Raw genomic sequence first — 25,092 nt, 5'->3', positions numbered from 1 at the left:
CTTTAATATTTTATTTTGCTGTCTTTGTAGTCTATTTATTACTTAAACTTATATAAGTTTTTACATAGGCTTCATTCTTTTTTTTTCCTTTATTGGAACAAAGTTTTTGATTTAAAAAAAAGACTCGATAAAGTCGCCACTTTGCAAATTAAATTGGTAATATGAATTGTCTATGTCCATTGTCTGTCTATTGTTAGTCCTAAGTATTTAACATGTTCAATTTCAGTTAGTCGTTCATTATTTATGTAAGCATTTACTTTGTGACATTTTTTTCTAGATTCAAAATAGATAATCTTGCATTTTTTTTCATTAAGTGTAAGTAAGTTTGTGTTTGTTCATTAAGTCAACATAGTAAGGTCTTCGTTTATGTCATTGTTTGTTATTACGTCTGTTTGATTTTTATAGAATAATGTCGTCTTCTTTATTGTATCAACATGTATTTATTTGATCTACAAACAACAGAAATCAATAATAAAAAACTGGCATAAAAAAAGAAAAAAAAAACAAATAGACACAAACATAAAACTAACATTAAAATTTTTATTTAATATAATAAAAATAAAAAAAAACTTTTATAATTAATTTATAAAATATGTAAATTTCAATTCAGTTAACATCTATAATAAATTAAAATTTTAACAGGTGTATACAATGTTTATATTTTATTAATATAAATACCATTACGAACGTTCACAAAAGAGTTCACCCCCTACCTAATAACTCGATACTTTACGGATCTGGGCTTGGAGGGGAAAAATTTAGCGAAACAGAAACTCTCTTTCATACAGTAGCCAGGCTCTTTAAAGACCTGGGCTTGGAGGGCGAGAACTATTTACGGGGATGTAGGAAGCTTGTATGGCACTGACCCTCACCCTGAAGTATAAAAATAAGAATCACAAACGTAAGATATAATTATTACACTGTGTTTAAGTCTACGATGTATGCAAGAAAAACGATTTCCTTATAAATATGTATAAATAGAAAGTGGTGGTTTTTGAAAGGGATGAAAATATAAATAAATGTGAGATCAGTGTGAACGGAGATATTCTGAATCAGGTGGAAGAATTTGTGTATCTGGGAAGTATGTTAATTAAGGATGGAAAAACCGAGAAAGATATTGAAAGGAGGGTTAGTGCCGGGAACAGGGTGAACGGTGCACTGAAATCTACTTTGGCAAACAAATGTTTATCGCAGGAGGCTAAACTAGCAGTTCACAACGGAGTTCTAGCGCCAACTTTAATGTATGGGAGCGAAGTATGGAATTGGAAAAATGCTGATGAAAATAGGTTGAATGCTGTCGAAATGCGATTCCTCAGGCAAATCTGTAGTAAAACGATGTATAATAGGTGCACAAATGTCGAGATCCGTGAATTGTGTAAGGCTGAGACATGCACTATCGACAGAATCAAGAAAGGGGTGCTGCGATGGTTTGGACATGTAGAGCAAATGGACAGCGAAAGAACGGCTAAAAGGATCTACTATGGGAATGTTGATGGATGCAGAAAACGAGGAAGACCGAGAAAGACATGGCACGATCAAGTCCATCAAACACTTGAAGATGGACATGTCAAAAGTAGGAATAATCGGCGTGCGTGCGTGAGAAGATCTATGAATGTAAAGTAAGCGAGGTCTATATGCCAAGATAGAATGATACGGCGTTTTATCTTCTCTGCCTACCCCTGCGGGGAAACGGCGTGATAGTTTGTTGTTGTTGTTTTAAGCGATTACTTAAATAGATTGAGTTTTTCTACTGACATTACTCAGTGGAACTGCATTTTAATTATAATAATTAAGATAACTTAAATTATCCGAGCACTAATCAAAAGCCTTCTAAATGCCGAGATTCACGCGTTTAACAATCATCTTAGTTGAGATATCTATAAAAAGTTACTTTCTCAGTCACTAATTGATCTATAACTTAATTTTTTTTGTTAGTGAGATTTTTTTTAAATAACTCCCTTACTCACGGTTGACCTGTGACTCATTTGACCACATATCTAAATGGGCGTTAATATCAAAACGTATCGCAGAATTCACGACACAGTTTTGTCACGCCGTCAAATACTCGTAATATCGTGCAGTAAAAAAACACAGCGTGTCGTGAGGTTAATGGGCACAAATCAAAGATACATGTATAGCTGCTTTGACATATTTTTATACTTTTATGTTTTAATACTTTTAAACTATATTTAATTGTTTATATTGTATATGTATATAAAATCAATATATTGCTGCTCTTACTATAATGTGTGGTTAATTTTGAAGATGTTTTTTAAATTCACTTAAATTTATTGTCTTTTAATTGAATGAATTTTTCATTTTTAATATTATTTCCATGTGTAAATACTAGCTACCAACTTTTAAATAATTTTTTTACCTTCATTTTCATTTATAAACAACTCTCATTTATGTTTTTTTTCCTTCTCTTTTTTTGTACTTTGAGTAATAACCTTACATATAATTATTATCACCTAAAAATTGTGTTGCTTTTAATTGCCAAATATTATTTATTCAATTTCATTTGTTTTTTTTTCTTCTTATTATTACTAGTACATACACGTATATTTATTTTTTAATTATAAATTGCATATTTTCTAATTTATATTTGTTTTTCAATTTTTTATTATTATCGGTATATTTATGCTTCATTTTTTATTATTATAGCTTTGTTTTCCAATTTATAATAATTATGTCTCATTTCTTAACTATTAATGTTATAATTTCGAATTTATATTTATGATTCAACTTTTATGTAACCGTACTGTATGTTTCCTGAAAAAGGGGAAAAAAAAAATATTTTGGACCTATATTAAACCCCGTTCTATTACTTGTCCAGGCGGAATATAAACACACAGCTACTTAACCAAAATCCTGGACATGTGTGTACGTACGTATACATGCGTAGATATGTATACTTATGTATGTGTGCATGCATAAGTGCATTTAACATAATATCTGTAAGATTATTTTTTATTCATAAAGGACTTTTGCTATGAGAAATTTCTCTTTTGTGACCCCAAGAGTGTTCAATGGCCTGGATGTGTACAAGTTTGAATTTTTTCTAAGGGTAGAGACCATTGCAGGAGACTGCTGCGAGACATTGCATATATTTATATATAAGTACTATTAAGCGTGTTGTCCAGATGATGATCATTTTTATTTGTAGTATTCTTTATTAATATGCATGCTTCTACTTTCTATTATGTTGTATCCCAACTCAACACAAGGCTCTTGGCCTCATAGAGTTAGGGATACGTTTCAATTTTTTTGTAATATGTATCTTTATACGAACAAATAAAAATTTTAAAATATGTTTATTTGAAATTTAACGTAGTTATGCAGAAAGCAGCCAGTCTGCAATTTCGAAAAAAAAATTGGTGTCGTCGGGTGTAGTGTTGATTTTATATTCTGCTTAAAACAGCTAGGCCGCTTTCATAAACAAACTGTAATAATCACCGTCTGAAAATAGTGTTGATCACAAAAATGGTATTTCTCAATTTACAAAAAACACCCACAGCTCTAGAAAAATCTTACGATATATTTGCCGATGCAAAGATCAATGCCTCTAGAAATATAGATCCAGTCAATAAATTAATATAGACAAATTCACGAATATTTAAATTTTATAAATTTATTAATTTATAAATACCTGTTGTTAAAAACATGTTTTAAAACAAAATGTCACCTCATACATTCAAAGTTTGAATGAGGTATCATTCAATATTATATCTGGCTGTTTTCTGCAAAATGCCTATTTTAGGTTGCGTGGTCAGCCAGGCTTAAAAATCATTAATTAAAAATAAAACAGGTCAAATACATCGTTAAATTATTTTTTTGATTTATAATAAAAACGAATGTTTGCATTGTTGATCATTTTTCAAGTAAAAAAACAATGTATAAATTTGATTATTCACTCTTTTTTACAAAAGTGCTATGATATTAGTTTTACTTTTCTATGGCTGGCTGCTTTATCTATAACTACGCTCAATTATATAACTTCAAGTGCACTTGAAACCCAAAACACTATAAGCTAGTCCAAGCACAAGATCTTGTCACTTTTTGGAAACTTACAGCTTTAAGATATCTAAATAAATATAACAGTAGATTGTAATATAAAAAAAATAAAAAAAATTAACGTCTTATGTAACCATATAAATAAAACATAAATAAATATATATATATCCGTAAAAAATCTAGGAGAACAAATGGATGAACATCTTTGCTGGCGAGCTCATACTAATAAATTAAGCGGCTAAATATTTTTCAGTCTACACTCACTTAGAAGGTTGTAAAAATTCTTATCCGTTAATACTAAATGCACCCTTGTACAAGCATTACTACTACTTATTCTAGATTACGCTGATGTTTCCATGACTGATTTAAGCTGTGAGCAACTCGAAAAACTTGAACGACTTCAAAATACACGCATAAGGTACATTTTTGGTCTTAGGAAATATGACCACATTTCTGATTATCGTAGGCAACTGAAATGGCTCAAAATTAGACAACGGAGAGACTATCACTCCCTCTCACTTCTGTTCAATGTACTTCATGGTCCTAACAATCCTATATACCTGCGTGAAAAAAATCAACGCTCATCAGTTCATGGTTTACCTCTTCGTTCTAATTCTCAGGGCACTCTCTTAATACCCATCCACAATTTCTCTTTCTTCTCTAACTCATATAGTGTCCATACGGCTCGACTGTGGAATCATCTCCCATCCACCATCAAAGACGTTACTACATTATCTCTGTTTAAATCACGTCTGAAGAAACATCTCCTTTCTCTTTCTTAATCTCTTCTCCATTCCTTTTTCCTCTTTTTTCCTTTTTCCGATTGATTAATAGTTCCGATTTAAGGTGATTTATAAACAAATACGTTTATTTCTATTTTTATATATTTTTAGCTTTTTAATCTTTTTTTTCTATTGAATATGTTCTGTAACTTGAATTATAAAAATAAAACTTTTATTTTATTGGTTGGTTGGAAGAAATTGCCATTTGGCAATAAGCCCGCCAATGTACAAATAAAATTATGTACAAAAAGTTAAATAAATAAATATATATATATACAAGTACATACACCTACGTAAGTGGTAATATAGTTTTTTCTTTGTGTTAAATATTTAAAATTGTAATTTATGTTATTATTAGTTCATCGAACATAAATAATACGTTCGTATGAAGATATCAATGTTCATAAAGTATCAATCTTAGTTAGTAACTATATTCCGTTAAGCATGATGTAAACTGGATTAACATGATAATGACGTCATCCTATGAGTCATTTGAAACCATATCAACTCCTTGAGTCCCAATCATCCTTAAAAATTTATTTAATATAAATTTCATCGTCAAAAAAGGAAATCCAGTGGAAATTAGTCCACTTCAAGATGTAGCGGTTATTCATTTACTCGGTTAAGATCTTTGGTTTAATTCTCTGTTAGACGGATTATTTGCCTTAATGCCTTTACAAATGATCGCTGTAATTTTTTTTTATTTTTTTTTAGTTCACAGTTTTAAAATATACCGAGGTTCTTTGTTTCAGGTCCCGACTAGCTCAGATGTTCCTATTTTTAGGAAAGACCTTCTTTTTTATGTGTTTTATTTTCATTAAATCAAAATATATAAATATAAATTAGAATAAATGCCGGTAATAATAAAAATTGAAGCATAAACATAAATTGTATCCCATCAATAATTATAAAATAAAACAGGAATGTTATTCAGAAAATCGATTGATAATTTATTCATTTGTTATAATAACTTTAAAGGGAATTTTGGTGATTTTTTCAGGTCTGACTGACCACACAATCTTAAATATGCATTTGGCAGAAAACAGCCAGATCTAATATTGAATGGTACCTTATTCAAATTTTAATGTATAAGGTTACATTCTGTATTTCAACTTATTTATGACTGGTACTTTTATATTGATAATTTTATGAAATTGAAATTTTTATGTTATTATCCACTTAAATTTTATTTAAAGTAACAATATTCCTGGAGGCACTAATGCTCCTCTCAGTATCTATACCGTAAGATTTTTCTAGTGCTGTAGGTGTTTTCTTTAAATTGAGAAATGCTGTTTTGGTGATTAGCACTATGTTTTTTTAAAAGGTCACTGTTAGTTTTTTTGTGTGAAAGAGGCCTGACTGTTTTTAGCAGAACATAGAATTGACCTTACTGCATCCGGTAACACCAATATTTATTTATTTATTTTTTATTGTGGACTAGCTGTTGTCTGCATAACTACGTTCAATTGATGATATATTTATGTATATTTATGATAATTATAACTTCGGTATTTAAAGATAAGAAAGAATTCAACGCAATAGTAGTTTGTATTGAGTGTTAGCATAAGTTTCATCGCTCGAAAAAATAATTCGGCTCTATAAGATATTTTGTTTATTTTCGCGTTACACGTATTATTTTTTATGACAAACCTTCGAAATAGAATGTCAGGTAGACGAAAGTGGCTTTTTCTGACAACTCTTTCGGTTCGCGTTTAATCGAGGTAGTAAAACTGCCAAAGCTTCTTGTGATATTTACGCAGTGTACAGTGAAGATTCTTTAAATTATTAACTAATCGATATAACAGTAATGTAGGGAAATTCATTATTTACTTATACGTTGGTGTCATATCCATTTTTTTCCAAATTAAGAAGACAAAAAAAACTACAATAAATGAGTCAATAATTTATTCTCCTTCTTTTTTTACAACAAATAAATCAATAATTTTTAATATTTTCGCCGTACACTACACAAATATTGTAAGCAACTTTGACAGTTTTATTCCCTCGATTGAATGCAAACAGAATGCAAACAGAGTCGAAAATGCTTACTTTCGTCTACTTGACATTCCATTTTAAAAACTTTTAATCAAATTAAATAATATATGTAAAATAAAATTAAATAGTTTATTTAATTTATTAAATAATTTATTTAATTTATTAAATAATTTATTTAAATAATTTATTAAATTAAATTATTTATTAAATTAAATTAAATAATTTATTAAATTAAATTAAATAATTTATTAAATTAAATTAAATAATTTATTAAATTAAATAATATACTAAACCAACTAATAAAAAAAACAACAAAAAATAAATAAAAATAAAACAAAAAATCTTGTAGAACAGAAAACTTTCTTTCGAATGACGTATAACCTTTATCTTTTTTTACATTTTTAAATTTGAAAAAAAACGGACAACTTATATTAACACCCAAAACATGAACTATGTGTGGTTGCTATCTATGGCGTTGATTACCTTTTTTTTATAAGTCAAAAGTTATATTTGTATTCTTTTAATTTACCCAAATATTTCATTTTGAGGACCATTTTCAACAAGCTGTAAATAACTCACTATTGGAAAACGGGAATCAAGTTGGGTTAGAGTGGTATTCGAACCACGGACCTTTGAGCCGTGAGTCCGAGATACTAACCACGGCACCACAACCCGATTTTCAAAGGCCCGATTATACAGAAATAAATTTGAATACAGTGCCTCTGTCACTCCAAAACCTATATTTCTTATCTTCTGTTATTTTGTATTTTATGCTAACTAATGCGATTGTGCATTTATGATTTTTGCTATTGAATTGTAGTGAACGTAATTTATATGGACAAGTATTTTGTTTTCATTAATATGTTTTTACTTTGTTAAAGGCATGTGTAGTTGAATAGTATAGCGATAAAAAACTTTCTCATTGAGTCTTACTTTTTAAATGTTTGGTATAAAATATATTATTATAACAAGACACTAATGGGTTGATAATATGAGTTCATATTATGTATAGTGTGGCGGTTATGTCTGTCTCTCTTCAATATTGAATGATATCCTTCCCGCCCTAAAGATCACCAACTGGTCTAATGTGAAACCTAATCTTACCAATACAATGTTGTTATTATAAAACGTATATACTTGTATATCTATCGTGTTTGAATAAATTATTAAGTGTGTGTTATAATATGGCATGTGTGTATGTTTTCATATAAAGGCTGCTCTACATGCTAGCCAATACATTCACCAGTACGCCGGCGTGTGTATTGGCATATAAATTGAACGTAGTTATACAGAAAGCAGCCAGCCATAGAAAAGTGAAACTGAGATAATAGTCATTTTGTGAAAATAGTGAAATATAAAATTTACGAAATAGTTGGAATGTTTTTGACTTTAACAAACGACAAACAATGAATATGGGAAAAAAACACTAGAGTACAATTAACCAAAAATGTATAATATTTTCTAATCAAATATTTTTTTAAAAACTTCGGCTGAAAAATTCTGGCTTTCAGTACGCGGTTTTTTATACTGAATTTTTATTGTGTTTTTCTTTTTTATTTGGACAAATTTTTATTTTTCTACATGTAACATATTTTCGATGCACATGGAGTATTTCCATTTTTTATTACCTTTTTTTCCATAGTAATAAGAGTTTCTATGTACTTTATAATTTAAGAGATAAGATTTTGTATATACATATATTAGAACTTAACTATTAGCACTTGATAATTTGTATTTTAATTTTTGCATGTTTTTGATAAATTATTTTTGCTGGCCAATTATTAAATAAGTGGGCAAATACACATTATACCTAAATGTATATTTTTTATTAAAAATACTTTCCTTTTCCTCAATTAAATTTAAAAGAAATGTCAGATCAAAGAAAAAAAATACACAAAAATGTTCAATTAGTTTACTGATTCAATTGTTTATATAGCGAATATAAAAGTTTTTTAATTATTTAAATAAATTTTATGTGTATTTTTACAAACAGTTTTCTCAGTATAAAAACTCAATTAATTAAAAAGTTTCTAAAAGTTAGGCCACAATTTCATAGAAAACCAACAACAATGACAAAAGACGAGTTTGTTTTTTCCAGCAGTTCGTTGCTTACCTACTTAAAGCTCGGCAAACGTGTGGTGGCGTTCACCAGTGTTCTGCCAGCGCCTTTCGATTTGATTTGGAAAACTGACAATATTCCGGTTGCGAGTGTATGTACCAGCACTGACACCTACAAATACCCTTTTGCCGAAACACATTTGCTAGGATAATTGGCCAACGTGTAGAGACGCCTTAAGAAAATAAAAAAAAACTTACCATATTGATAGATCTAATTTTGTACAACTCTAATGTTGTCCTTTTTGCTTAAATAAAAACAAAATGAGACAAAAAATCGTACGTTTGCAGAAATGACGTAATAATCCTACTGTGAGAAAAATTGAAGGTGGCAGATTACTATCCGTCAAAAAAAAACTGAATATTGGAATATTTACATATTTTTTCAACGGAGATGAAGCTAAATATATAAAACATATTTTTTGAGTGATCCCGTGTGGGTTAGATTCGTTTCGGCTACCGTTGCAGGAGCCATCTTCAGGGTACACTATGTCAGGCGCGTGCGGTGAATTTTATCAGTAGAGATGCTAACAAAAATAATCATATCTTCACTTTTTGTGGGCACGATAGTACATAGCGATAGTCAGATGGCAGAAGGGACCATCTGTATTATTGTCTATGTTTTAGTTTTCATAAGTTTTAATTAATATTTCAGTAAATACACGCAGCCATAAAAGAAAAATCAGCGTCATTTAGAATGGTAATTTATTATTGAAAAACAACATTAATTTATTATTGAAAAACAACACACTTGTTTGTGGATTAAAGTCTTGAAATTGAGACGTATTTCAGCTCTCCTAAACATTTTTGATAATTACAGATGGTCCCTTCTGCCATCTGACTACCGATAGGTATAGATAAATATCTAATGATTATTTATATAGCAATGAATCACTTTTTTTAAGTACGCTAGACGTATTATACTACGAAAATGATGCAATATAAGTACCCAAAACTCGAGATGTTCTTTAATTTTGGCCAAATTTCAAAAATACGCTATTTGAATTTTTATGCTTTCTCTTATAAGATTAGTTTTTTTCTTTGAATTGCGCGAGTTGGATGCTCTTATCTCGACGAGTCTTGTAGAGCAATATGATAACGCTATGAACCTTAATGCGCGTGCGTCGGACGGAAATGAAGAGTAGTTATCCAGATTCCAGCGTATCCAATCTTACAATCTTATATTTATTAGATCTTTTTTTTTTAAATAAAAAATATGCCTCAAATAAAAGTTCGAAAAAAAACAGGAATTTACTCCGAAACAAACAAACCTACTTTTCAAACGAACTTTTCTATGTTATCCTGAGTTACCGAATTTTAAAAAAAATCATCGGTTTATTTATATGAACTAGTGATGTCGTTCAAAGTAGTTCGTTTTTATTAAAATATTTTCTACTATTTTTTTCAAACATTTTCAAGAAATTTGCCTTCAATGTTATCCTTAAATTTGTACCGGGTATAAAAACATTTTTTATCTCCCATTTTCCGTAGGGCTGAACTTCCTAATTGATACCAACTTATATATAAACGCGTACTTATAATTAAAAAACAAACTCGCTTTTTTTTATTTTGTTTCTATATTTTATACGTATATATTTATATTTATTTATTTGTATTTTATAATAAAAATGATAATAATAATCACGGTTTAATAACAAAAATAACAATTTCTTTATCTTCTACATACACACTTCGGAAATGGATTTCTATGGATCATGTCTAGTCTCCCTAACTAGTTACAACCTGTTTTAAGGCAGACATTTTCATGCAAAATAAACAACTTTCTACTAGTTAATTTATTATACAGTTACACAATATTAATTTATACCATTTATTATTTAAAAATGTTTTTGAGTAAATTTTCCGATTTTTCTCAGCATAAGAGAAGAGATTCAACAACATGCATATAACCTTATTTCATTTTTGTATATTAATAAAAATTTCATATTTTTATATAAATAAAAAAAACCTGTTGTTTTTCTGACTACCGATTGTATAAAAATATATCAAATATGCTTTTAAAAACATTTTTAAAAAATAAAAAAGATCTTCCAAGTGGCATAAAGTTTACAATCAACATGCCAGTAAAAAGTAAACAATTCTAAAAATCAGTAAAAGACTAGTTACATATGTTGGCAAAATGTAATGTCTATATTTTATTATCACCATGTGGTAAATTATATATACCAATTTCTATTATCGAAAAAATACATGAATAATTGAATACGTTTTGTATACCACTATGCTTTATAGAGTAAGTATTTATAAACTATCAATTTATTAAATATCTATGTATTGTAGTAAATCAGACCTTGATTACACGGTAACTGGATATCTGACACTAAGACTTGTAATATTATCTTATATTATATTTTATGCAATCATTGTGTATGACAAACGTAATATTATGAATTTATTCAAACTTCATATTTAAATTAAGATTTGTGCTATGTAACGATGATTACATAATTATCGGAACGCATTACACTCGAACGACGCCTGCAAATTGTATTAATTTTCTTTGAACCCCGGTGTTCAGTTTACCAAACGCATAGGCCTCTTTGTAAACAATTAAAATTAAATTACTGCGTGAGAAGTTTGGCGACAACATTCTTTCCAGAAAAGGTCCAATTAATAATCGGTCTTCACAATCCTCTGATTTGGACTACGTTAAGTCTATGGAAACAAACCTTTTAAATTATTGGAAGGCAATGTAATACACTGTGTTTCAGAACGCTGGATTAGTTGGAAAAAGTGTCCGAAAAATTGGACGGACAGAATCAGTAAATAAATGTGTATTTTCATGCATTCGAACGCAATTAAAACATACCCAATCCAATAAATATCAGTCTCTTTTTTTCAATTTAAAATTGACTCACGCTATAAAATATAATCAATATATTTTGTCTCAAACCATCCAGTCGGTAGATAGGAGAAAGACTTTTATTTAATAAATAAATTTTTGCTAAAGGACTTAAATATAAAAGAAATAATAGTCATATACACGGTGTTCTTTAAACTCTGTCACATCCAAAACCACGATGAATGATCAGTATGGGCAAGAAGACATATTAGCATATTTAAAGACATATTGAGAACGAAAACTTTTTTTAAAAAGAAAACATTAAAAAAAACAAATGGTTGCGTACTTCTGCAGGGGAGAAGCGAGGGGGGCGCCAACGCGCGGTTTACGGTATATCAGACTCCCCACTCCCCTCTCCCCCATCCACGTTTCTCCCCTGCAGAAGTTAGCGACCATTTGTTTTTTTTTATATATTATTTTTGTACATTTTATTCGTTCTAAAAATTTATTTTAATGGGCCAATATATCTTATTGCTTATACTGATCATCGTGGTTTCGGATGTGACAGCGTTTAAAGAACACCCTGTATACATACATGTATGAAAATAAACGTTTAAAAAGAATATTACATAGTTTTATCTTAAACAGCACATCCTAGTGAGGGGAAGGACTCTTTTTTTTTTTTTTTTAAACAGAATTATAAAAACAATGAATTCGACATGATTTAGTAGGTTTATTTTATGTTACTAATTAAAAAGCTGCGCTAAAAGTCTAATCTAAATAATATATTTAAAATTGACTGTATCGCAAAATACGACATCATTATTTTTTTAATAAGTGAAATACATGAAGTCTTGTATTCCGTATAGACTCACGTAACATGGCCGAACTTAAATTAAGTTCAAAAATGTCCTAAGAAGGCGAAATGCGTCAGTATTTTTAAGCACAAATAATTATAATTAAATTAAAATGGGAGAATTAAAACTCATTTTTTAGCCTTTGAAAATATTTGGTACTTGTCAGATAGATGTAAATAATTTATCAAAAAAAATGCAAACCTACTTGTCAAATTATCAAATTTTATTATTTTTTATATGAATAAGCGGATAATATCATTCATGTTTCAGATATGGTAACCTTGTTGCATGCACTGAGCAACTTTGTATGAAAATATGCGGTTAATGGCGGCAAACTGAATATATCACCTTTGCTGAACGTCAGCACAAAGTAACACTCCAATTTCAACGACTGTGTTATCAGGCAACTGGTTTCTCAATAAATAATCGAACGATACGCTTCGTTATAACGTTGTTGGTTAACATAATAAAGAAAAACAAACGACAATCGATTGAGGAGAGGGGTAACAGTATTTTTTCAATTTATTTTAATCATTAGCGACATTATATATTTTTTTATTATCATATCGTTTACAGTATATCGAATTGTACATTTGTACATAGTTGCTTTGACTATCTAACTCGGGATATTTATCCTGTTCTCAGACAGTCAAATTATAAAACAGTAATCAATACATAGAAAAACTAAATCAAAAACGTTTTTTTTTTAAACATGTAGTAAACATAGTGAAAAAATACTAAAAAACATAGTAAAATACGAAGTCGAAAAACTTAGTAAAAATGTAGTAAGAGACATAGTAAAAAGTTTATTTTAAAAACCATATTAAGACACATAGTAAAAAGAAAAATCAGTAAAAAACTTGGTAAAATGCCTAGCAAAAAAATATTTATATTTTTTTTAGTGATGTTGATTCTAAAAACGAGCATGTTTGGTGGTTTTTTTTTAAACCGAAGACTTGGAAGCTGTTTCATCATTATCATTTCCTTATTCGCAATCAGTGGTGCATAATATGAAAGGTGAGGGGATCGGTCTTTTGCTTCAGATACCAGTCGAAGGACAGTAAAATATTGCAGTGTTAAGCCACCGTAAAAACAAATATTTTTCGTCAACCTGGCCAGGAATCAAACCCGAGACCTCGAGAATAGCTAAAACAAGGATAATACAATGTTAATACAGACTCGCTTTAACCTTAACAAACATTATTGAAATCATACAGTATTAATTATGATTTGCATACCTTAAAACAAATTGTATTAAATGGTTCTATAATACATTTTTCACGTAAAAGAACAGCTTTATTGAGATAATACGATAAGTTGAACAAATTTGTTCATCTTAATTAGTCTTTGGGGGTGTAACGGACGGTTAAATATGTGAATGAAATGCAATAATATAGTTAGGGCCCCCGGTATCTGTAGGCTAAATGTTGGACCCACAATAAAGGATGAATATTCCACTTTCGGGTCTGACTTTAGCGATACCGGGGCACTATAGAGCAGAAATTTGTGTTACAGGCCCTAAAAAGGGCCTGAATCTAGACGTTTGACCCGTTATTGCCCTAACATGCATTTGTATAAAGACTAAGGACTGCCTTAAAAAAGGCATTTTGTAATTGATGTGGCGCGTGCGGCGGCTCCCAGCGAAGTGACCGGGCCGAGCGCCGGCACCTCCCTATATGCACTTTGGGGGAGGCGCGCCGGCCAGGTATAGTGGGAGCGGTATTTCCCCCCCCACTCCCGTATTGGCCTAACGCCGGTTCGGACGCAGGTAGCGGGAGCCCGCAACACGCCCTATATAATGTGTACATTTAAAACAATAAACATTGAGTTCGCCTCGAGACATCAAGTTAGTCTGATCGTTTCATTTCGTCACCCCGCCCGACCTCTCGCTCTACTACTGGATCTACACCTTGGACTTGACCATCGCTTCACCCCAGGACTACGAACCAGTATCTTCCACCGACCTACGCAGTGACACCGGACTTGAGAGGAATTTCGAGACTTCATAACTTTCGGGATTTACGACCCCGAGAGCGACGACGGCAGCGAGACACGGCCAACACCTACCCCTTGCTACAGGATTGTGGAATACAGTCCAAACTGTTACTTGTACAGTACAGGGGGGTTAATATAAGTCTTTTGCATACAAACATTTAAATAAACTCAAAATTTTGTAATAATAAGGTTTTCAGAAAAAAGTACTATTCTTTTGAAAACGAAACGTCTTTTGAAAAGGGACTAGGTAATTCGATATTTGTTTTGGCGAATTTTTTACATTTATTTTTGCTTGCGTAAGCATCCTTTGCAAATATACTCGTGAGGTCAAAATATATTAAATTTGGTAAAATGATCCAAAGACATCTGTCTCAGAAATGTTTTTTTCTGGAATAACCTGCTAAATCTCTATTTCAGAGACTTGTGAGAATGTGGAACAGAGGGTATGGAAAAAAGTTTTTAAAATGTATACCACAACATCCAGACCAAACGAGAAAAATCTTGTTCACAGTTGCCTTTTAAAATATGTAATTTTTACTTTTTCGGGAAAAGGAGAAACTCGAATTCTAATTGCCTGCTTGAAGGATATCGATAGCTGAAGAAAACGGTTCGGATCTAATAATAATTCATTTTTCTAAAGTTTTGTGCAAAAAGTGAAATAAATAAATCAATAGGGAGAGTTTCTAGCTACTAATAGTTTTTTAATGTCTACGTAATGGTTTTTTAAAATCTGTTTATTTTAGAACTGATAATTTAATGTAAATAATATAAGTCATACGTACCTACTAGTAGTTTACAAATATTTTATACAAAAAACTGATATGACGCTAGTTTTGTGTCACAAAAACTGCTACATGAATCGTTTGTCTTAATTCTTTTCAACTGATCGTAAAACTCGTTACCCCGTTAAGTAACATTAAAATTAAATTTCATCAGAAAAATAAGTTTCTAAATCTGTTCCTTAAAAATAATAGTATATTACTGAACATATTAAACATTCCAATTTGTTAGGGAAAATTCTCTGTGGAATGTATTTTTTTATAAAAATAAAATACGTCGATTTAATTATCGCTCGTCCTTCATTTCTATTATTAAATAAGTATTTACTTATATAATTTTGCTGCCCTAGTTTTTGTTTTGTTCAATAGACCATTTAGCAAATTTTACAAGATACATTATTTTTGTTTTTAAAGTCAAATAAGGGAAGTCAGTAAGTGAGGGTTGGCAATGAAAAATTGCTGAAAATACATTTTATTAGCGGGAAAAATTATATTTTTTTAGCTACATGGACGCGTAATAGGATAATGAAAATTCATGGATAAATTTTGCTAAAAATGGTATATTGAACATACAAAAACTATTTTTTTATTTTTTTAAACATGAACAGAAAATATAAAAGGAAAAATAATGAAACCCACTAAACCGCGAAACCGGCTTGTCAGCAGGTTTCTTATTTTTCCTTTACAAAGAGAAACATTAGAGAAGTAAAACAAATTTAAAAGGTAATATAAACATTATTAAAAACTAAAAGCATACCTAATATTCACACAAAATTTATTTATAGAAATTAAAATAGATGACATTAAATGATCATCAATATTAAGCTTTGTTACACATTAACCATTTAAGTATTTTTTTCTTAAAAGCTTTGTCAACATTTTTTTTTAAATCATCTTAGGAATCTTATTAATATCTAGAGCAGCGAATTAAACAATTCACAACAACGAAAAAAATAAAGACTCTAGAAGTGTATGCCGAGATATAATATTTATGATAGATGCATGTGGCATAAAATATTCGGTCGTTCCTATAAGAAAATGGCGTAATAATACCAAATTGAGTCATTTACAGTAATAAATATAGCAAAGCGACTTACTGTAAAGATCTCCAGGACATGTTTTGCAACACCTTCCAGGATGAAGAACAGGATCGTCGCAACTGGGTTTAGGACACTCGTTCTTGATGTTTCTGCATTGGACCTTCGCCACTATCCTACGCTTTTTATGCACCTGTAATCATAAAAAATAGTAAATATTTACAAATCACATACTTTTTGACTTAATCGGCTTAAAATTTAATTCCGCAGCAAGTTTTTTAGTATGAAAAACGAGAGTAGTTTTTTGTCAGCCTTATAACAATATATAAAAAATACTGTTTGATAAAGTTTATCATATTTTTTCTTTCAAAAAGTGAAAATCAAAAGTAATTCAGTTACCATAAACTGTAAACCTATAAATTTATTTAAAATAAAACACTATTTTTATGTATTTTTTACCATTATTCGAGTTTAATATAATAACACTACTAGTTTTAATTCTTTTGAATTACCAACTCTCAGGTGTGAATATATACTAAGTATGATAGGCGCCGTGATGCAGTTGGTAAGACGGTTAACTGTGAAACTAGCGTCGCGGTTTCGATTCCCGCCAGTTTCAAGAAAAAATCTAAGAAATATTTTTTTCTCAACCGGTCTGGATGTTGTGGTGTCTTTTTCATTACCTCATTCCGTATCTTCTCTATCCCACCTGCTGACATAGAGGCTTAGCGGATTATTCCTTTATAAAAATATTTTTAAAAGTTTATTTGTATTTACACCTGACGATAGATAATTTAGAATACCTGATACTAGTAGAGTCCATAAAGTAAATACTGAAACAATAAATATTTTTACCTTAAATTTATTTTGATCTTTACACATATTTAACCGACCCATGAACGATATTTATGATTTTTTGTTTTTTTTTGTTGTAAATTATTTAAGTTATAATACAAAAAATGACCAATACTACAATGGAAATAATTGCAATCAGTTAATCTCATTAAAAAAATATATTTAAAGGTCCGATTTGATGCAAAACGAAGAGTCATTGGAATGTATTTTTTTACGCTATTTCTATGTTTTCGGGTTTTTTTCATCCCCAGCGTTGAATATTTTACCCCGAACAAAATTCATTGCTGCTTATAAAAACTCCGTTAAATATTGCACCCCTGTCAAGGGTGCCATAAGTTTTTGAAAATTGTATTTTATGTTAAGTGTAACATTTAATAACATTTGAAAAGTATACTTTGCCAAACTGCCATAATCAAAAAGTTTATTCAACCCGCGTACGAGTACATAAAGGTACTTTAACACGATATTTGGATGTTAAAAAATGCAAAAAATATCGCAATAAGCTATCTTATACGTGAATAAAACACCAAAGTCCGCTTTCGTCTTAAAAATGATTTTTAAATTCAAATAAAAATCGACTTTGTTTAAAAGCAAAAAACATCCGTAGTTATATGATGTTATATATGCTATTTTCATATATTAAAATAGTCAACATTTTATATTGAAAATTCTTTATCGATTAAAATTATCTCATTTGGTTGAAAAGATATGATTTATTTATTTGGTTTTAAAAACAATCTTGTTTTGCATCAATTGCATGTTAACACAAATAAAATAGATAAATAAAATTGACTATATAAATTACAAAAATTAAAATGAAATTATTGTAAAAATTAATTCTTTTATTTAAAACTAGCAGGCAACACTCGGCTATCGCCAACTGTTCCATGCAAGAGAATTCGGCCCTACGGGTCTCAGTTGATCGGCCTCGGTCCTCGGTTAGTTAAGATCTTGAGCACCTTGAAATATCGCCCAGTTGGGCAACACATTTTTTTGTTCAGAACATTCTAAATGCGACGAGGAAGAATTTTTCACTTAGAATAATGTTATCAAAACCGCACAAAATCACAGAAATAGTATATTCAATGTCTACACAAAAATTTCGGTTAGTAAACAATCACCATTGAACAGCAAAGAATCTGTTATTTAAAATAATTTGCTTACATGCTAGTTAATTCGGCCTATCGGCACTCATATAATCAGCCCTGCGGGTCTTAATGAATTTGTTCCAAAGGTCTTGGCAAATTAGGATCTCGGATGCACTGTATAAGTTTACCCATTTACCACAGAAACATTTACCCAAGCGTCAACCACAACCATAATACAAGACACTCTAGTAGGGATCTTATACTAAGTGAAGGGGTCAACACTGTCCTGGCATCGAGACAACACTATTACGTAGGCAAAAAGGTCCATAAACTTTTACCAGAATCGTGGAAAGACGGGAGTATTGTCAAGTTGCGGAAGGTGTTGACCTCGCTCTTTCATGACATTGGTCGTAGGGAGTCAGAAAATTTGATGCATGCCATGGATTAGAGATTCTTACTGGATGTCGAAAATAAAATATAAAAATAAGGAATAATTTATAAAAATATATTTATAGATGGCAACCATGAAGTTTCGCATAAATAAATTGTCTATGTTTTTATAAATGTATTTATGTGTATGCGCATGGGTGTATGTATGTGTGTGTGTATATATGTGTGTATATATGTGTATGTGTGTATGTATGTGAATCAAAATGTGTATACGAATAAGTTTATATTTTATTTGTCTGTGCTCTCTATTAATTTGTTAACTATTATAATACGAGAATATTAAAATATAATTGCCTAGCTTGGAACGGGGGTACCCTTGTTAGCTGGGCAAAGTGAACGTAAAATTGTATTTTGATAAAGAGTGTAAATAAATAAATAAAAAATAAACAAAAATAAAAATTTATCATTTATACAAAAAATACATTTTTTTTTATTTTTATAACTTTGTAAAGCACCCTTGAGGGATGACGGTTTATACATTATCCATAATAATAATGTTGATAAAATACATGTAGGACCTAATTTATAGACCAAGTATAAAATTATGCCTAGGCACAATAAGGATGGTATAGTGAAAATTCTTAAACGTCGCATAAAGTTATACTCGGTATAAAGCTGTAATAGCGCCCATAGTAACTAATTCCACGCTTATTCTTGGTCCAACGTGGTAAAGCGCTGGAATAAGCCCGTGATCCATCTTTTATTATTTTTCTTCTGTAAAATGGATTATATTCATCTCAAATTTAAACGATTTATAAAACATTCTTTTTTTACAGAGATTTAAAAGTAAAATAATATCGTTTGAGTGTCAAAATGATCATCATATTTTCATTTCATTCGGATAAATCTTATTTCGCAGATATTTTAACGATGATCCTTGTTTTGTTTTGCCGTATTCAAACATAAAAGATTCATTGTTTTACATATTTAAATTTATATTCATCTTATCGTCTAAACATTTTTATCAATGGCCTATTTAAGTTTGTAATTTATTGTTTTTATGACCAATGTCCGATGCTTATGTCAATAATTTGTGAGTGGTGTAATATCTAAGAATTGACATTCTTTATTGAGATTAAAATTTTGTTAGACGCTTGACATTTTTATAGTTTGTTTTGCCATAATATTTGTACTTTTTGAGGAAAGGGAGAAACTCAAAAAATAATCACCCGCATGAAGGCTACGATATATATAAAGGTCCGGATCTACTACAGAAAATTAACAGCAATGTATTGATTATGTCTATTTTTTGTAGATAGGTTGGATTTTCTCCCTAAGAGAAGATAAAGATCCAAATTTGATAGAAAAGTTGAGGAAATGTGAATGTGTGTCAAATGGCCACTTGAACCAGCCAATGACAGATCACAAGCCCTGTAAATGTCTAAACTTCCATATTCCTTCTCAAAAATGTTTTCCCTCTGTGTTGCAACAAATTATGTTTTTAAAATTTTAGCCAATAACGATCAGAAAGAAGAACTCAGTCTTTCATATTAATATATAAATAAACTGTATATTTCTTAACAGCAAAAAAAATATATTTCGAAAAATGAAGGAAATTGATTAGAACGCAAGATAAATGATCTATAATGCAATTATGATGCATTAGATTGATACACAAAATTTACATGAACCATTTTTTTTTAATGTTTCGAAAGTTTTATCTTAAAGATAGATATCTCTAGTGCTTGACCTGTGCAATATCAGACCATCTTTATCTATGGTTGTGTAGGCTTTTGCAACAAAATGGCGACTGCTCAGAGTTCATGAGCGGTATTTATATTACAAGAAGGATGAAATTATGGCAATGTAGGTCCGGTAATGTTGTAAATAAAGATACATGTATTTGTCTGACATAAATATGTGAATTGACAATTGCGAGATCGAATCGGCATTAGAGTATCGAGTACCGCCCGCCGATACGCGGCGGATTGATCTGGCGCATATTAGAAAGTTTTGCCCGTTATGGCAAACACATCGGCGCGCCACCTAGAGGTTGCTGATGGAAATTATTGCTATTTTTAATTAATTTCATTAGCATGTAATAGTTGTTGGTAGTACATGTTACATAATACATTTGCATCGTCATTATTTAGCACGCCAATCCACCCGGCCCAGTAATTTAACCGGGTACTTCCAACAAACGAATACAAAATGTGTCACTTTTTGTAGGGTGTACCTGGTAAAATTATTGGTCTTGGTAGATTGGCGTGGCATGCGTGAAAAAGGCCTTAAAAGTATACAGTGAGATCACTCGTAGACCCGTAAGTTTCGTTGATTGTATTTTTTAATATAAGAAAAATTGAATTTTAGGTATTTATCTATCAGCCACTATCGAAAAATAACACGATAGTGGCTAATAGAGTCACCCATACGGACAAAAATCATTATATGATTACCAACCATGAAATTAACCACAATTGAACGTAGTTATGCAGAAAGCAGCTAGTCCACAATTTTGAAAAAATGAGATATTGATGTTATCGGGTGCAGTAAGATTAGTTACTATGTTCCGCTAAAAACAACCGGACCGCTTTTATACAAAGAACTGTAAAAATCACCTTCTGAAAATAGTGTCGATCACAAAAACGGAATTCCTCAATTTGCAGAAAACACCCACAGCACCAGAAAAATCTTGCGGTACTTTAAAATTCATTTACACTGTTCAAACACATAATAAGATTCTTGTATGTAAGGCCAAAAAAACGAATGTGTTCAATGTTAATCATTTGTCAAAGTCAAAAACATTCCAACCGTGGCGTTGTGTAGATTTGATAATTTTCTCTTCTCACAAAGGTGCTATTATCTCAGTTTCATTTTTCTATGGCTGGCTGCTTTCTGCATAACTACGTTCAATTTACGTTGGCAATAAAATGGGCTATAGGTAATCAGATCGAGGATTGTAAGTGCAACCTGAAACAGTCCGTCAATACACGTTTGTTGTAAATCTAAAAACCTAACCAAAAATTTGGAACGCTTTTGTTCCATATGATAGGTCTAAAGGGCTTCTCTTTTAGCGGGAGTGAATTATTACTTTGGGTATCCATCAATGTATTAATATAATCAAATGTTTAAAAGTATTACTTACTGCATTATTGCCATGCTAAATTGCTTTCAATTTACAGTATTGAAATTCTGAATTGCTTGATAACTTGGAACGATTGAAGAATATTTGGATACGTTTTATCTTTAATCTTTGCAAATTTGACCACATAACCGAATATCGCATGCAACTACTCTGGCTCAGTATCAGACATATAAGATTTATTCTCCTTTGACAACTTCCTCACAATATTTTAGATAATCCCATTCAGCTGTTTATCTGAGAGAGCTCTTCCAACCTCTATCACAGCATGGGCTAACTCTTCGTTCTAGTAACGAAAAACTCTTTCAATACTCACTCTCATCTCAACACGTGACTTTTAGTCCTCATGGAGTTGGAACGTATGTCTCAAATAATGTGCAATAAACGAATATATGTAAATAAATTAATATCCATTCACCGCTCTATTTTTTTCCTCCTTTTTCACAGTGGTAGCTGCTGGATTTTGGGATAATCTACCTATTAATTTTTGAGACGCTTCTTCTTTATTTACATTCAAATCACGTATGAAATGTCACTTCCTGAAAATTCTAGTTTTTCTTTTATCCTCGCTCTTTTTTTCCCTTTTTAACCCTTCCTCTCTTCATAGTATAGTGTAGTTGTTTAGTCAATTTTAATTTCTAAAATAATGTATATGTGTATCAATATTTTGTTCCATAGTAAAAATATTATATTGCACCAACTATATATTTATATACCACAGATTTTCTCGAATTGAACGGTTTAGGTAGGTAGGAAAAACTTGACTTAGGGCAATATGGCATATTTATTTAAACTGTTTATGTGTTTAAAGTATTTATATGTAGAATCTTCGAATTCATCAAGATGCCCTGATCCTATGACAAATTATTAAACTTGAAATATAAAACGTTTTCTTAAAGTACATTTATGTTTTCAATTTTTAGATCTTTCAACGGTAATAAAAAACGACGAAACGAATACAACCTACATAAAATTACCCAGTAAATCTATGCATACTGTCATGTTAATATTTTTTTGTAGATGTGCATTGCGTGGGTTACATACAATTAATTCTTCTCGTGTTTCTTAAGGTTCTACACCCTGATAATACGCCAAAAAATAAATCATTTTTATAGTGATACATACTTCAATGCAAAATCCCATTATTATTTCATAATAAAAATATTAAATGTGCAAAGGACTATTAGCAGTCGCTATTGCTATTGTGAATTAATGCGAATGCTAACTATGCCATCACCACCAGGGGTTAGGTACATCTGACATTTGGCGCCAAACGCCATTACGATAACACAAAATGGCGGCTGCACGAATCAATCGATGGCACACGGAACAGGCCGATATTGTACCTACCAGGAAACAGGCCCGATATTGTTTCCATCATAATGCGAGCATATTTATTGTCTGCTGTAGTTTGTAGTTCACCTTCGGAGTCGCCAGGTCAGCTAACTGACTATGGCGATGCGCGATGCGCGATGGCGGGACTTAATACCCGTTCACACGGCGACCGCGCGACACAAAACCATCAAAAATAAATAGCCTAAAAAAACTCAATTTCTACCATTGTTTTAGTATTTATACCGCCAAATGTAAATAAATATATTTTGTAATTAACTTGATGCCAAAAACATCTATACCTTTCTTTTGCGGATAATTAGATGGGCATAATTTATTACCCTTTTGAGAGGGCAACATTTCAACATTAGACGCTTTCGTAACACATTGAACACAAGAATATAAAATGTTCGAACGCCACCCTACCTCAAATTAATTCTCATCTTCTAATAGTGAATTATTTATAACTCATTGAAAACGGCTCCAAAATTTAATTACTCAGGGCAAATGTTTTTTCTTTAAAAAAAAAACAACTGTTTTACGTAAATCATAAAAAAATTGACATTATTTTTTATAATCTGCTTCATTTTATCATTGATTTTTTTTAAAGTCATTAGTCATCAAAATATATGAAAAAAATGTTTTTAAAATCAGGTTATAGTCCCGCGGCTAATATCGTAAACTCACGAATTAAGGTCCAGGGATTGCATCCAGCTCTATCATAACTTGATTTCCATTTTATAATAGTTAGTTATTTACAATTCATGGAAAATGGTCCCACAGTTGAAATGTTCAATGTAAATCACAAGAACGCTAATGTTTCTTAAAAAAAAAACAAATAATTGAAGTTTTGTAAGTAAAAGGTGTATTTATTTTAAGTAACTCAAAATAAAGTTTATAGTTCGTATTGTAATAAACTGCATTTCTGATAGATTCTGAGTTAGTGTTAGTATTTTAATCGTATTTTCTGTTAACTATTTGCAGTGTGAATTGAGTCTAATACCACGGCTTAATGACGCAAAAAACACTATTGGTTTTGCTAATATAAGATCAAACACAACACACAATATAATTTAAAAGATGCAGAAACAAGTCACAATCATAACAACCGTCATATATCTTATTTAACCAGTCATATAATTTTATGCAAATCAGAAGTTTACTGCGATGGGTTTTGGTAATATGATACTGTGTATTAACATTTTAACCATTTTCTAATGGTGTAATTGGAAATAGCAGATTTAAATAGACTCGTTTAAGAACTAAACCCGATTTAATCTGAATGTTTGATATTTCTAGAAACATGTATGCAAAACAAGAAATGAGGTTTAAACCCTAAACTGACTTGACCGAACACATTTTAACAACTGTCAATTGTAAGGGGGGAAGGTCGGTCAAAGAGCGAGGTTAATAGTCCTATACATCAGGCAAGACTTTAAAATCCAAATTTAAAAAATAAAATTAATTAGACATAAAACAACACGATCTTCTTGCCAAGACGTATGTATGGAGTATTTTAATGTATGGCAGAGGGACATGGTGCCTATCTGAAAAACACAAAAAGAGACTAAACGTATTCGAGATGTTGTCCTAGAAAAAAATTCTGTGAGTTCCCAGAAGAGACCGCATCACGAATGATGAGGTTCCTTATTCAACCGAAGTTGGAAGGCATACGCTTAAGACTATTTTCAAAAGACGCACTAAATAGATTTATTTATTTGACACTTTATATACATATACAATATATATACATATAAGGGCTGGCATATTGCCTTAAGGCAATTTCTTCCTACCTACCCAAACCGTTCAGTTTGAGAAAATTTTAAATACATGGACATATTGAATCTTTCAATTTTATACAAAAATTAAAAACAAAGATCAACAAAATAAAAATATATTTAAAAAATA

General features: G+C 30.6%; 1 protein-coding gene across 1 annotated transcript in view; it reads right to left on the bottom strand.

Moving 5' to 3' along the window:
* LOC148274768 (dorsal-ventral patterning protein Sog-like) overlaps positions 1–25,092 on the bottom strand; it is a gene marked incomplete at its 3' end in the record, with an annotated part of 322,288 nt that overhangs the window by 70,299 nt on the left and 226,897 nt on the right. The window contains 1 exon segment of the mRNA XM_088236629.1: positions 16,438–16,570. Coding sequence (XP_088092755.1) covers positions 16,438–16,570 — 133 coding nt within the window.

The sequence above is a fragment of the Micrasema longulum genome, unplaced genomic scaffold (assembly GCF_059751315.1).
Source record: "Micrasema longulum isolate JH-2025_06_02 unplaced genomic scaffold, ASM5975131v1 h1tg001586l, whole genome shotgun sequence".
NCBI classification, from domain to species: Eukaryota; Metazoa; Arthropoda; class Insecta; order Trichoptera; family Brachycentridae; genus Micrasema; species Micrasema longulum.
The sequence above is the reverse complement of the archived record's forward strand: the minus strand, read 5'-3'. Positions and strand labels throughout refer to the sequence as shown.